The 14422-nt window shown below is 39.6% G+C and overlaps 1 protein-coding gene across 3 annotated transcripts in view; it reads right to left on the bottom strand.

Annotated features, from left to right (window-relative positions):
- The window catches only part of RSPRY1 (ring finger and SPRY domain containing 1), a 41580-nt gene extending 27262 nt beyond the window's left edge, over positions 1 to 14318 (bottom strand). Inside the window, exons 1-2 of one of the 3 annotated variants that reach the window (XM_019754250.3) lie at positions 14160 to 14318; positions 1726 to 2227 (exon numbers count right to left, since the gene is read on the bottom strand). In XM_019754250.3, coding sequence (XP_019609809.1) covers positions 1726 to 2072 — 347 coding nt within the window. In that variant the 5' untranslated portion in view covers positions 2073 to 2227; positions 14160 to 14318. Of the gene's footprint in view, positions 1 to 1725; positions 2228 to 7275; positions 7430 to 14076 lie in introns of those variants that run through there. The other 2 variants (XM_019754258.3, XM_074314833.2) reach the window with 2 other exon arrangements.
- Positions 14319 to 14422: the final 104 nt, after the last annotated feature.

Genomic DNA, 14422 nt, shown 5'->3' on the forward strand with positions numbered 1-14422 from the left:
AGTACTTTCTAAAAAATAAGCTATGTAACTATGTTTATAAACTGTCTGAACGCTGTGTAGCCATTATATTCTCCATTATGGCCCGTCACATTTGCTCTACACCCGCCTTATTTTTCCATTCTCAGAAGAGTTATCATTCAGTACAAACAGATTTAAGGTAAAAGCGATCCCATTATTCAAATGTACACCACTTGCCTCGCTTTATCAACAAGTTCACTTGTAATCTGTAGTATTTTCCTGAAGCTTGGAAATAAAGCCCTACCTTGTTCCCACACTCTCTGAATCACTTTTTTAAAAATATGGCAAAGTCTATTCAGTACCTGTTTTTCCAATAGGCTTCCTAGATAACATTGTTTGTGGTATACTTCCTTATTTGGGAAGGACAACTGTTCATTACAATTTTACAGTACGTTATAAACGTCACTATGAAGAAGCTTTATACTACAGCTTCCACCCCCTTGCTTGAGTTTGGGGGATATAAATGGCATGAATTTATATTCAATAGGTATTTCCGACAAACATATGAATATTACATTAATTCAGATACCAGAACTACTTCAAAGGCTGGTTTTAATAAACTTAGGAAAGTGTTTCTGAACTGGTTATGAAGAATATTTGTAAGAACCACTTTCCCCAGCATGTTCTACAGCAGACAGAAAGATGTGCAACAAGTTTATCTTTATGAGGGAAAAAAAGTCACCTCAGAATAATACGCACAGGCATACACTGCTTTATGCTGTAATTTTTAAGGAACTAAACAAAACTGGGTTTTTATAAATGTGATTGTCAAATTTTTAGATACTTAAATTTACTAGCAGACCCCAAGGCAAAAAGAACACAGATATAACTTATAAAAAATATTATCATCTATTGAACAATTGTCATGCACAAAGCACTATACTAGATGCTTTATATATATAACATGGTAATCTCTGTAAGAAAAGTATGATTCCCCTTTCATAAATGAGGCATCGGAGGCTTACAGAAGTAACTTACTCAGTGTCATGTAGCTAGTTATGGGGCTGGGCCAGAATTTGAACCCTGGTTCATCATGGTTCTAAAACTTTTGTTCCTAACTACTGACTTATACAGTGAAATATTTTTTCAGTTTGAGCAATGCCCTTTAATTTCACTGTTATTCAATCTGGGGTTTTGTATTTAAAAGTTAAACACAGCAAGGGAAAAAACAAAGCAGGTACAGGTGTGTCATGCAGTTTCAATTTACAAGTTTCCCAAATGGACCTAAGAGGGCCAAATAAGGGAGATAAAAAAGAGAGGAAGATGAAAACTCTCTATGTTCTCATGTTGCCAACAGCAGCTGCTTGCAGCCATGCTCTTGGTACAACAACTCATCTTGAATCTCTGGTCAGTGGAGTATATAGGCAAGCAATAGAAGAGGGAGTCTTCGTGAAACCTTTCCTATTGTAGCCTGCAACAGAAACTCACTCAACGGTCTTCACAGTTCCTAATCAAGACCACAGATTTAATTAGTGTTTTCTGCCTCGGCAATGTTTAGACATTTCCAGACAGGAGCAGATGTTAGCAAGTAAAAACATCAAACCTTATAATTTCCTCTGCCATCAGAGAAGAAATAAAATATTCTCCCTTACCCTATGAGCAAAAGGCTTGGCGAATAAACCCTACAAACTGAAGGAATCCAACAGTTATGGTTCCTGGCAGAAGGCTTTTCATTACATAGGAGGTGACTGGGAGGCAAATACTTACTTATCTACAAGAGTCCGTATGACTGCCAGTGTGTCCAGCACTAGCCCGTCTACATTTTGCTTTTTCCTCCTTGGCTCATGTGGTCCTCGGCCCCTCCTTGGGGGCCGGACAGGGTCCCGGGGTTGGCTCCTCATGTCAGCAGTGGGTACTGCATTGTTCTCGGCCTGTTGCTGCTGGGTGTCCACACTATCTTCTGCTCCACGGTCATCTCGGCAGATACAGGAATTCCCCATGGCAGCAGGGGCACCTCTAGTGCCCAGGAAGTGGGCTATGTGCTCAAGAGTCAACAGCAGACCCTGGCCGAGGCTTCTGCTTGCTAAGAACACGGCCCAACCAAAGACAATCATTTAGATAGTTTTCTGTTTTCCAAGTACTGTTTTCATAATCTGGAGTTGGGGAACTTGCATCCTATTTGTTTTCAACAACTGAAAGCTGAAAACAACTGCCGAGTTGATCTCCAACATTATCAATTACAGGGAATCCTGGTCATCTAGCAGCAGTTCTGAAAGAAAAAGAAAAGGAAAATAAATCAAAGATTCTTGGTCACTTAATTACTCAAACTTCCCTGCTTTGATTTTATAGACATTAGGATTACAGTGAAGAATCATCTCAGGTTATTTTTTATAGGTTTCTGACAAAGAAATATCTCTGCATAAGAGAATTAACAATCAATAATTCCTTTATATCATATTATAAAGTTTACTGATAAGCCATATCCTTGTAAACCACAGGAGCTGCCACTGATTTCTTTAAAAAAGCATGTGTGGTTTTATCTATACAGAAGTACATTAGAAGAATGAGTGCAGTTGTTTCAAGGGTTCCTTTTGTGGATAAAAAAATGAATTGCCTCCTTTCTTAATTTACATGTGTGAGAAAATTTAATGTTTCAAATAAAATATCTAATTACAGATGTTTGTTGTTAAAAAAAAGTTACGATACAAATGTGACAGTACCCATTTGAGATCAAGAAGAATAAAAAGGATAGAGTGTTCCAGTTAAATTATCCAAACTGCAGAGATTTCCCATTGGAGGCTCCCCTGAGAATTTACAGAAATCATACAAATACTTAACCAAGTTTTTCTGTTATGTAAGCAAGACTCTGTTTTGGGAAAGGCAAATATATATCACAAGGTTATATTTTCACAATGACCAGTTTGTTGTACAACATGTTTGTTACCCAGCTAAGAATAAGGTTATACCAACTATCTGTGTCTGACAATCCTGACTAAGCACCTGGTGTCAGGAACCACCCTGGCACTGAGAGAAAAGGGCACAGTCTCTGCCCTCCAAAAATCCATGGATTGACATTCTCAGCCCACACAGTATGTTTATCGTAAAAAAACCTAACGCTAGAACCAGCTCTTCATTAAGCTGAGAAAATCTGGTTAGGTCTAGAAAGAAGTGAAGGTTTGGAAGGAGACTCACATGGGGCAGGTAGCAAAAAGGAAAAAATCATGCTGAGACCTGGAAATTAGGACCCATAAGGATGCAAACGGACATATAAGGAATGGAGACTAGTGTATAGTCTCCACCCAACATTTGGCTGTTTACAATTCAATCCTCCTTTATTGAGAAGTGGTTTAGGAATAGACATAAATAAAACGTATAATTTGGTGGGATTAGAAGAGAAAAATTACTTCCATAATTGTGGACAGATGTATACAGCAAATTCTTTTAAACATGTGCCTAGTTTAACTACTGCTCATTGGGGGGGGGGGGGATAAAAAGAAAAAGAGAGATGGATAAAGTCTTTACATATATTTAATCTAATCTAATCTATATATAGAGAGATGGATAGATTAGAAGAAAAAGAGAGAGATGGATAAAAAGTCTTTACATATATCTAATCTAATCTAATCTATATAGAGAGTGGGAGAGACAGAGGAGGGGAGGGGATAGGATGAGAGGAGAGAGGAGAGGCAACAGACATCTCCCTCCAGACACCAAGACAGCAATGGCTGAGGCAACTAAAACACAAATGTTCTTGGTTCCCCCTAAACAGTCAGGTTGCCTTCAAAATTTGGAGGTTGTACTTAAAAGGATGTGACTAAAGTATAGGTAGGAGCATGATGCAAGGCCTCAGCTGGAAATAGTTTTTTTTAAAAGAGAATACATTCTAAATCAGCAAAGAGTTGACGTAATACCATTCTCATTACTGCAGAGACCAGGGTGTACAATTCCCTTCAGAGGGCAGATAACCAAGAGATTTTAATGCTTAAAAGGAAAGGAGACAAATCAGAAATAACTCTTTTAAAGGGTCCCTGGTATAAATTTCTATTGATCTTATAAATTATGCTGGTTTCTGAGAAAGGCCAAAAGCAACATTTAAGGAGCAAAGCTCTGGAACTTCTCACAGAAAGTGCACAGAGACGGCACTGTTGGGATAATTCAGATGAGACGAGGTAAAGAATCCAAGGTTTTCAGGCAGGTTTGCCACTAGCGCACTTTCTTAAAATCCTAAAGTCTTATATTTAAAATTTTTATCTGCTAATTTTTAAAAATAAAAAGTACACGTTCATTTTAAGAGCTAAATGTTGCATATGTCCACAGAAAAGAAAAGCTTCTTTTCTGCTCTCTTCTGAAAGGTTTTCTTCATAGCCCATTCCTTGTGTTTTTTAAACTAGACTGATGCCCTAAATCTGTCCTGTGATTTGCTTTTTTCCCTTTAACACGTTTCTACACCAGTATATGTAATTCTCTCATTCTATTCAAGGCTATATAAGAAATCCATACTCTGGATTATCAGTGTTTCTCAGCCACTTTGCTGTAAACATCTGTGGCTAAACCAAATAATTATTTGGGGATAGAAGGGAGTGGTCCAGGATTTGGTACAAGGGAACTCTATCTGGGAAATCTTCACCTCGTGGCGAAGTGCTCTCTCAGCCCAACTGCTATGAGGCATCAATGTGACCAGAGCAGAAGGGAATTCCTCCAGCTTCTCTAAAGCTCCGAGCCGTTCCACAATCGGTACGGAAGCTGGGATGGGCATGATATGCAAATAATAGATTCGATCCAACCAGACACATTAAATTGGAGAAGACATATCTGAGGAAGAGAGACCAATCAGGTACTAAAAATAATTAGCAAGGATTTGAGAGTGTCAAGGTGAAATTAAGTCCCAGAAAACAAGCCTTAAAGAGGAGTGAGGAATCCTATACAGTTACAGTTTTATGTAAAGCTATTTAGAAAAATTAACAAGAAACAGTGTTGGGAATGCTTGTGAGGGAAGCAATGGGTTAAAAAGAAGTTTGCTGGATCTCAAATTCTTAAACTTTATTCTACCCCCCAAAGTTTTGCTAAGGTTTATATAAATTGAAGGTAGAATAATGCATCTATGCAGATTTCCATTTAGTACAGTTTCAAAGTAAATGGACGATACCCAGTACCCACAGGTAGTTTCAAGAATCTGACTAAATTTGGAGGTGAGAAGAATTGTTTGATTTTTTTTTCCCCCCTTAGTTCCAAATTGAACTCAGGTGTAGCTCAGGTCAATTTCTTCCAAGTCATTTTCCTTAAATGACCCAGAAATTGATGTCAACTTTTATTAGAGGAGGAAATTAAACAAAAGAAAAAGTTTTCAAATATTTTAAAATCAAAGATTTTCTTTTTTAAAGACTAGCTGTAAAATGATGTAAAGAAGAGGTTAATTAGGTGGGAGAAGCTGTGAGGCATTTCAAAGGAAAAAGTAAGAAATATACAAGGAAAAAATCAGAGCTGTTATCTTTTTAAAATTTCTGAAATAAGCATACAGAGTACTTTTGAGGGTTACAGCCAAAGGCAGGGCACTTAAATGAACAAAGTGTATGATCTTTCAGATTTATTCAGCACTAAAAAATGTATAGCTTCTCATCTGGAAATGGTTGTCACTCGGAGAACAAATTGTGAATACATTACGCAAAAGACAGGGTAACCAAGGTAAACAATTACACTTTAGTTTTCCTTTATCTCATTCCAAAAAGCATTATGTGGCCCACTTTCCAAGGATCATTGTTTTAAGACAGTAACACTCAGCCTACAGCTCTTGTACAGGATGCCACAGGCCACCTACAGCACGGGACACGGACTTTGCAGTCAGACTGGGCACTGGTCCCAGCCCTGCAGTATTTACAAGTACGCATTCTAATGGCCCTGACAATAGACACATTTTAAAACATGGAGATAGTAATAGTTCTTACACCTCACAGTACGACTATGAGGATTAATTGAAATAGTACTTGTAAAACATGTGGCACAGTGCCTAACATTTACACTGGATCCCCAAATGCCAGATACTATAAAACGAGCCTGAGCATGAAGCTAATGAGAGGTAACTAAATAATCTGGGAGCTGGGGACTCTGGAGTAAGACCTGACTTAGGAGAACTAACACAGCTGAACAACTTATCTTTTATAGAACTCCTCTGCCCTATACTGAAATAACTTTGACTTGTCCATCCTGTTAGACAAAGAACCTTGGAAGGGATTGTAGCTCAATCATCTCAAAGGTGACAGGCATCAGAATCGCTTAGGTACTTCTTAAAATGCCAATTCCTGGTTCTACTCCAAATAGCCAGAATCAGAATTTCTAGGATGTGGTCCAAGCAAGTGTTTTCTTAAAAGCTCCCTCGGTGATTCTGATGGTGGGAAGGTCTGGAATCCTTGTGCTATAGACCCTAACAAAGAACCTGGCAGTGTAGGCAGGACCTACTACTGATAGAACAGACAAACTGAAACACTAAAGGGTGACTCTACTGGGTCAAACAAATTAATTGCCCTTTCCAGCAAAATGAATTGAGACTATCTTTGAACATGGTTTTTTGGAGAAGTCAGCCAAAATAACCATTAGAATACAATTACATCCATTAGTGATTATGTACAGTGCACAGGAACTGTATGCACAGCAACACAATGAATAAAACAGCTCCCTGTATGTCCCACCATATCCACCCTATGAAGCATCACAGTGAACCAAGATGGTTCCCTGCTTATCCAAGTCTGTCAATCCAAGAGTCGACAGACTGAATGGAAGAGGAAATGAGTAAGACTAGAGATGACGTAAATGTGTAATACCTATATACTTCACCTTAGCTTTGAAGACTACTTAATATTAGATGGTCAATTCTGAGACCAAAGAAAAGCTAGTCACAAAATTTAAATATATACAACTATGACATCTGTGGCTGTGACAACTGCCGTGGCAATTATCAACTGAATTAATGATAATGATACCACTGGCTGCCACTGCTTAGTAGAAAAACTTCTCACCAACTCAATGGTAATGCTTTATAAATCATCATACTGTTCATAGCCATTTTGCTGCAAGAGCATAACATTTCCTTTGCAAATCTATTTCTATGAAGAGTGGTATTATTAATTTTGACTCCTTTTTAAAAAAGACTATTCCTTTCATTTTGGTATCATTAATGATTATAAGATTTTTACATTTTATATACTTTGTAAGGGCGCTCTGAGAGGAAAAAAAAAATCAAATTTGGGCTCTCAGTAAGTTTAATGCTAAAGCAGTGAGGTCTGGTATTCAAAACACAGACCTCTACCATCATAAACAGCTCACCACAAGAGACATCTGGCCAACTGGTCTAATCCTCTCTAACAAATGGTCCAGGAATCAATGATTCATCTCTTCAAATATTTGCTTGCGTTCAATCATAATACCGTTCAGTGACATTAAGAACACTTTCTTTTCTCTGAATATAAAGATTGCAGGATTATGCTGCCAAGAAAAGAGAAGTTGGTTAAATGAATGAGCACAGGAAGAAAAACTAAACTTTGGGCATGAAATTACTATTGCTGTCATCTTCACCTCATCATTCCTAAACAGTTTCTAGGATGCAGCATTTTTTCCAATCTACTCCCCACCCCTCAAAGGCTAAATCATACAGCATGAATAGTAACAATATGCAATAGACTGGATATTTAATGATTTTCTGTCATTAGAATATGTTTTGGATTTTTTCCTAAGAGTATTATACGTGAAACCTCCTGTGTCATACTTACTGCCCCCTCATTTTATTATAAAAAATTTCAAGTACACGGCAAAATTGAATTATACAGCAAAAATCCATATACCCCACCATCTGGATTCTGCCATTAACATTTTACTATACTTGCATTATCACACATCTATCCATCTCTACCCATCACTGATCCATCTGAGTTTTTGATGCATTTCAAAGTAAATTGCAGGCATTAGTATACTTCCCCCTAAATAATTCAGCCTACATATCATTAACTGAACTTCAATACATTTTTAGAGATTAAATTTACATATAATGAAATGTACAAGTGTTAAGCACACATATGCTGAGTTTTGTCAAATGCATACACCTGTGTAACTCAGACCCTATCAAGACAGGGAGCTTTACCTAGAAATATATTTGCTTTTAAAATATCCTACAGAACGGGGGATGGGGGGTGGGAGATGAGGGTAAGGGGGATCGAATATATGGTGATGGAAGGAGAACTGACTCTGGGTGATGAACACACAATGGGATTTATAGATGATGTAATACAGAATTGTACACCTGAAATCTATGTAATTTTACTAACAATTGTCACCCCAATAAATTTAATAAAATAAAAAAAATAAAAAAAATATCCTGCAGAATACCTCAAAGACCAGAATTTTTTTTTTAACTGAAGATTGTGTTTAAATGGTGGAAAACTTGGAAGATAAGATTGATTATTTGGTAGTGCAATAGATAAGAAATGTGTATTATATATCAAGAGTACACTAGCCAGTTGAAACAGAAACCACCTAAAGACGTTTTTACACGAGTGTTTTTGTCTCTAGACTCTAAAGCATCTGGTATTTGGATGGAACTTCACTTTTCCCCCAAAAGGAAAGGTCGCTCTGATATTTTTACATGTCACCCAGAAATCCAAAATGATCTGCAGTGACAATGGCCACTTGAGGTTTAAGTCACACAGGGTACTATTATCCCTTGGATTGTAACCTTCAAGTTGTCTGAGAAAAGCACTGGATAATTCTAATACTTCTCTTATGCTTGGAGGTTGGTTTAAAAAAGTACATCTTTGAGGGGGAAAACCGATAATTTTTCTTGTTGAACTGTTAGAAAAAGAATAGCTGGAAAAAGCTTCCTCTAAAATGCAGAGAGCTTTTTAACGCTGTAGCAGTGGTGTCTCTGGTCAGATGAGACTTCTGGCAAAACAAGACTAGAGTACTGACATGAAACAGTACAAAAAAGACAAATCCTTGCAGCATTCAAAAAATGTATTTAAAAATAAAATCTAGGGCTGTGATAGAGTAAGGAATTTCCAGAAGCAAATAATAATTTAAAAAATGGAGAAGTAAATAATCCCTGCCTGGTCTCAAAGATTGAAAAATTTGCCTTGGACCCAAAGAGGAAATACTAAGGGAAAACTGAGGTAAGCACTAATGATGGCTGTAATACTACACAAGGAGAAAAACACATGTAATACTCAACACTATTTGGGATCCACCCCCTCCCCCAGGAGATTAAATAACATGAAATCATATAGATGTGTTATTTAAACCCGTGATTTCATAAATCTAAAGGATAAGGATTTGTTATACACAAAGCAAGCAAAATGTATAAACAGCATGACTAGCAACACTTTCCTTAATAAGATCTACTTAAAATGGTCTGAAAACATTCGATTGGATACCTGGAATCTAACAGGTACTCAGTAACTATTTTAAGTGAATTTATTCTAAAATTTGTAAAAACAGAAAATGTTTCCAAAATATTTATCACTTTGAAAAACTGAGACAATATCATTCAATAAATATGAATTCAATGCTTACATGCCAGGCACTGAGCAAAGATGTAAAAAGGACCCTCATGCTCTTGGCAAAGGGATGAAGGACAGCAATAGACAAACGCTGAGTGCCCTACACATAATACAGTACGCACCAGAAGCCTGTGGATAACGTATCGGCTCCACCAGGAGGAGACCTCTCACTCCACCATTTTTCCAGTGGAAAAGGAACTTAGTAACATTCCAGTATTTCTGTACGAGCAAGTTTTTAGGTGACTATATATTATCAGCATTAGCAAAAGGGGTACGGGGGACTTATTTGCATTGCAACAGTCAGGTCTTAAATTATAAGCCAAAATATTGTTGGTACAAATATCCCCAACCATAGTGAAAGATTAACCAGAAGCCCATAAATTAAATTGATAAAGAAGCTAATAGTAATTCTAATGAAAAACAAAACAAGCCAAAACACAAGAGGAAGCACAATGGAAAATCAAGATCAACTTGACATGATACTGATGATGCATCCCAAATAAGCACCCTTCCTGAATACTGCAGCGTCCACGTAAGAAGCTTTACATCGGTGCCAAGTTTCCCAGGGCAGACTTCCTGGGAGACAGAGGTATTCAAGACAACAGTAAACTCTAATGTGATGCTAGTTTTGGTTTATGAATACCATGTTTTAGTAATCCTTAATAATTCACTTGTTAGGTTATGAATAAGTAGCCTTTAGGCATATGTAAGTATGAACAACTAACTATGAAGCAATAAGAACAGAAAAAATTGCTGTACTTCCCACAAGGTGGGGCAGGATAGGAGTCAGTCACACTTTGAGAATCAGTGTATTAAGGGAGCACAGGAAACACATTCTTCAGAAGGTAGAAGGGGTAAGAAAAAGCTAACACTGAAACATTAAACTATAAGGTAAAAATAAACTTACCAAGTAAGGTACTGCAAAACTTCTATTTGATGGGTTTAGGACCCCTGAAATTATGCCTGCAAACTATAATTTCATGCAGTAAGAAAACTACGAGCAGGGTTCATTTCTTAAGGTGTACCTCAATTCTTTGCTATTTCAAATGCATTCTTAGTTTTCAAAAGCTCAGAAAGGGAGAAAGGGGAATATCCTCTAAGAGCCCCACTACTTTATTTCATTTAGCCTTGTATATATCACACAGTTGTCCACAATTAAACATACTTTTACATATTTAACCAGCAAGCATTCCCTTTTGGAATGGACACTGAGAGTAAAATATAACAAATATATATTTTTTCTAATCATATAGGTTGGTTAAAAAAAAAACTATTTCAAAAGCAGACTTATTTCAGGAATAGATAAGTCAAAGGAAAATGCTCATTCTTTTGCACTCCTAAAAGTTGTAAAAATCTCCTCCTAAGGGCTGTGGCCCAAGTTTTGATATTCATTACTTTCTGACTATTCTGTTTTTCAATTTTCTAATTTGAATACCAGGAACAAAACTACCCAAATTCAATGGGAAATGCCTTGAAAATGTCAAATATTTGAAGAGAAGCTAAATTGATAGTTTACTACTCCCAAATCACTCTTGAAATAGATTACTGGTTCCACTGTGGTTCCCACCTGTAGTGCAACCCTGTGACTATCACATCTAACTTTACGAATGTCCCACCACAACACAGAAAATCTCCAATTTAAAATGGTGTAATAGTAATTACCATCCTCAGGAATTCCTTATAATTTCTCAAACGATATAGCTATTAGAGTATCAAAGAGAGTTATATTTTAAAGGATGCAGAGTGACGTTTCACTTCTTTATAACAAATTACTTCATTATCAGGGAAAGCATAGGCAGTTCTTGACAGACTGACTCATGAGTTGAAACAGACTGTTGTAAATGCACTTCAGGAACACACAACAATTTTTTGTTATTCTCTTGTCAAAATATACTTCAGTGTTGTTTCTTTCCCTATTCACTATAGAGTAACAGACTATTACACAAAATGCTCAGTTTTTATTTCCCCTTGATTCTTGGCCAATTTACTAAGTGAAAAGTTATTTTGCTGACAAAGCAGAAAAAGTCCATGTAGAGTATGCTAGAATACTTCCTATAATCAATAATTTAAAAATAATCATGGAGTATAAAAATAATGAAGGGTTTGTGAAAACAGCAAAAAGCAGGTCACAGAAAGACCATAAGCAGTAGGTCAGGACAACATGTATCCTGGGAAATCAGAAAGCTCACAAAATCACCACAGCGTTTTTTTAAGAGATCCATGGAATATAAGATTAGAAAAACAGGAAATACAAGTCAGTTTTTTGTTAAAAAACAAAAAACAAAAACTTCAAAAATCACAAGTTAGAGCCGGCCTGGTGGCTCAGGAGGTTGGAGCTCCATGCTCCTAACTTCGAAGGCTGCCAGTTCGATTCCCACATGGGCCAGTGGGCTCTAAACCACAAGGTTGCCAGTTCAATTCCTTGAGTCACGCAAGGGATGGTGGGCAGCGCCCCCTGCAACTAAGATTGAACACAGCACCTTGAGCTGAGCTGCCACTGAGCTCCCGGATGGCTCAGTTGGTTGGAGTGCATCCTCTCAATGACAAGGTTGCTGGTTTGACTCCCGCAAGGGATGGTGGGCTGTGCCCCCTGCAACTAGAAACGGCAACTGGACCTGGAGCTGAGCTGCGCCCTCCACAAACTAAGATTGAAAGGACAACAACTTGAAGCTGAACGGCACCCTCCACACCTAAGATTGAAAGGACAACTTGACTTGGAAAAAAAGAGTCCTGGAAGTACACACTGTTCCCCAATAATATCCTGTTCCCCTTTCCCAATAATAAAAATCTTTAATAAAAAAAAATCACAAATTACCGAATATTTGGAAAACCAGCTCTAACAAATGCCACTAACCAACCACCAGGAAAATGTCACACCTGAACGAAAGTATCTTATAACCTCACAGAGGGAGCTACAAAGCAAGATGTCATCTCAGGAAATGCACACCCTATATATGGTGAAAAACAGAACCTTTGTTGAAGAGAAATTTAAAATCAATTGCTAGTGGGCCTCAAAATCTGCAGCGTGGGACTACTATAGGAAGGCGTAATATTCCTGGGGGAAAAAAGGTTTCATTTATAAAGCCACAACTGAGGGAGGAAGCAAGATCTTCACTATCTGTGTGTGTGTGTGTGTGTGTGTGTGTGTGTGTGTATGAAAAGGGGAGGTAGTTTACATTATTGCGACCACATTAATTGGAGGAAATTTCAGCTATCAGGGAAAAACTTCCAGAAGGAAATTATATTGCTACCTCCTGCCAGGGTCATCATTAGTCCAAAGTAAATTAAAACTGAGAGCAAAAAGTGGAAATCCCTCCACCCCCATCTAAGTAAGGGTTGGTTGAAACCATAGGTTTAGATTATATAATGACATAAAAAGCTGTGAACCTTGAAGCTTTCAGTACAATATGGCTCCAAGCACTCCATAGGTGGTCAACACTACTGTAGTAATGTTAATCCATTACATCTACATACTGTTTTACAGTTTAGAAAGTGCCTTCGCTTTTATTCCTGGACAGTAACCAGAAAGTACTTTACTTTCACACTGCTTGTAGTATGTAAAGTACTTTCACATAATGATCATTTTACAGAAGAGATCTAAGGAGGTTAAGTCTGTTGTCTACAGAGAAGTAGATGGTAGGTGAGGTGCTTGGACAACTGCCGGACTCCACTCAGTCAATAACAGACACTTTCAACCCTTCAAGTTCAAAGTACACTCCAGGGAGAGCAACCTCATTCAGAAAGTATAGAACCGCAGAGTCTCAGTGGACCATTTCTGCCTTGGTCTCCCTCCCCAAAGACAGGGAAACTGAGGCAGGAGGTAGGGACAAAGGCCTGATCTAAAGTCACGCAGGGAGTGTTGGTGGGAGGGACTTCCTCCACCCTACCTGCACTAAGCCCAGAAGCAGCTGAATGCTGTGCTTAAGACACCCGGTTGGTCTCCAGAGAGAACGGTCTTGCTATTCCCGCTACCCTCTCAATATTCCCCACCGGGGCTTTCCCAGGGATGGGGCTCTCTTCTTCCCAGAACAGCCCAGCAATCCCCTCTCCCCAAGTCCTTTACCCATGTTTCACAACGGGCCTCCGGAGTATATCCGCTAACTCTGGCTCCCAACTCCCATCCCCTCTCTCTGAGGCATCTCTCGACCCCGAGGCATTTCTGTGTTCCCTGGGGAAGGTCTGCTTCCCATCCGTGCTACCTAAACCGCAAACTTCACAAAAGGAAACCCTCCGAAAGCGTCCTCCCATCGACCCCTTCCACCCTGGGAACCCCCGAAGGCACTCCCAAACATCAGGAGCCTCCCAGGAGCTACCTGCCTCTCACCCGGGCCCCTTTAGCCGCGGCCTCCTCAGAAGAGCGACCCCCAAGAACCTCCTCCGGTCAAGAACCTTCAAAAGGGGGAACACCCTCTTCTAGGAACCTCTTCAGGCGCCCTCAGCGCGGGCCCTGGTGGAGAACCTCCGGGCTGTTTCCCAGGCTCTGCCCAACGCCACCCCTCCCGGGCCCGTACCAGGAACCTCCCTCCGCCCCAGTCCAGTTTCCTCGCCGCAGACTCGGGCGACTGTTCCCCTCCCTCACCGACGTCCCCAGCCCTCGGACTTCCTCCCGCTCCGCGTCCCCAGGGGCTTCCCGGAGCAGCGCGGCCGGGCTGCGGCACTGACTTTCTCCAGCTCCAGGGACCACTCGAGAGAGCGGGTAGCGGCGGCGGCGCGACTCCTTTGTGACAGGTCCGAGAGAGTGGTAAAGATGGACGCGAGGCCACGGCGCTGCCATTACGCGCCGGGCCCACCCCCGCTTCGTACAGCCCCGGCCCCTCAGTCCCCTAGGAAACGCCCCTTCCTCGGTGGCAAGCCCTCTCCCTGACAGCCAATTAACTTTCCGAGACTGTGTCATGTGATCTCACGACCCGGCCCGCCCCACAGGC

Source organism: Rhinolophus sinicus, chromosome 8 (assembly GCF_057876585.1).
Source record: "Rhinolophus sinicus isolate RSI-liver-muscle chromosome 8, RSI-T2T, whole genome shotgun sequence".
Taxonomy (NCBI): domain Eukaryota; kingdom Metazoa; phylum Chordata; class Mammalia; order Chiroptera; family Rhinolophidae; genus Rhinolophus; species Rhinolophus sinicus.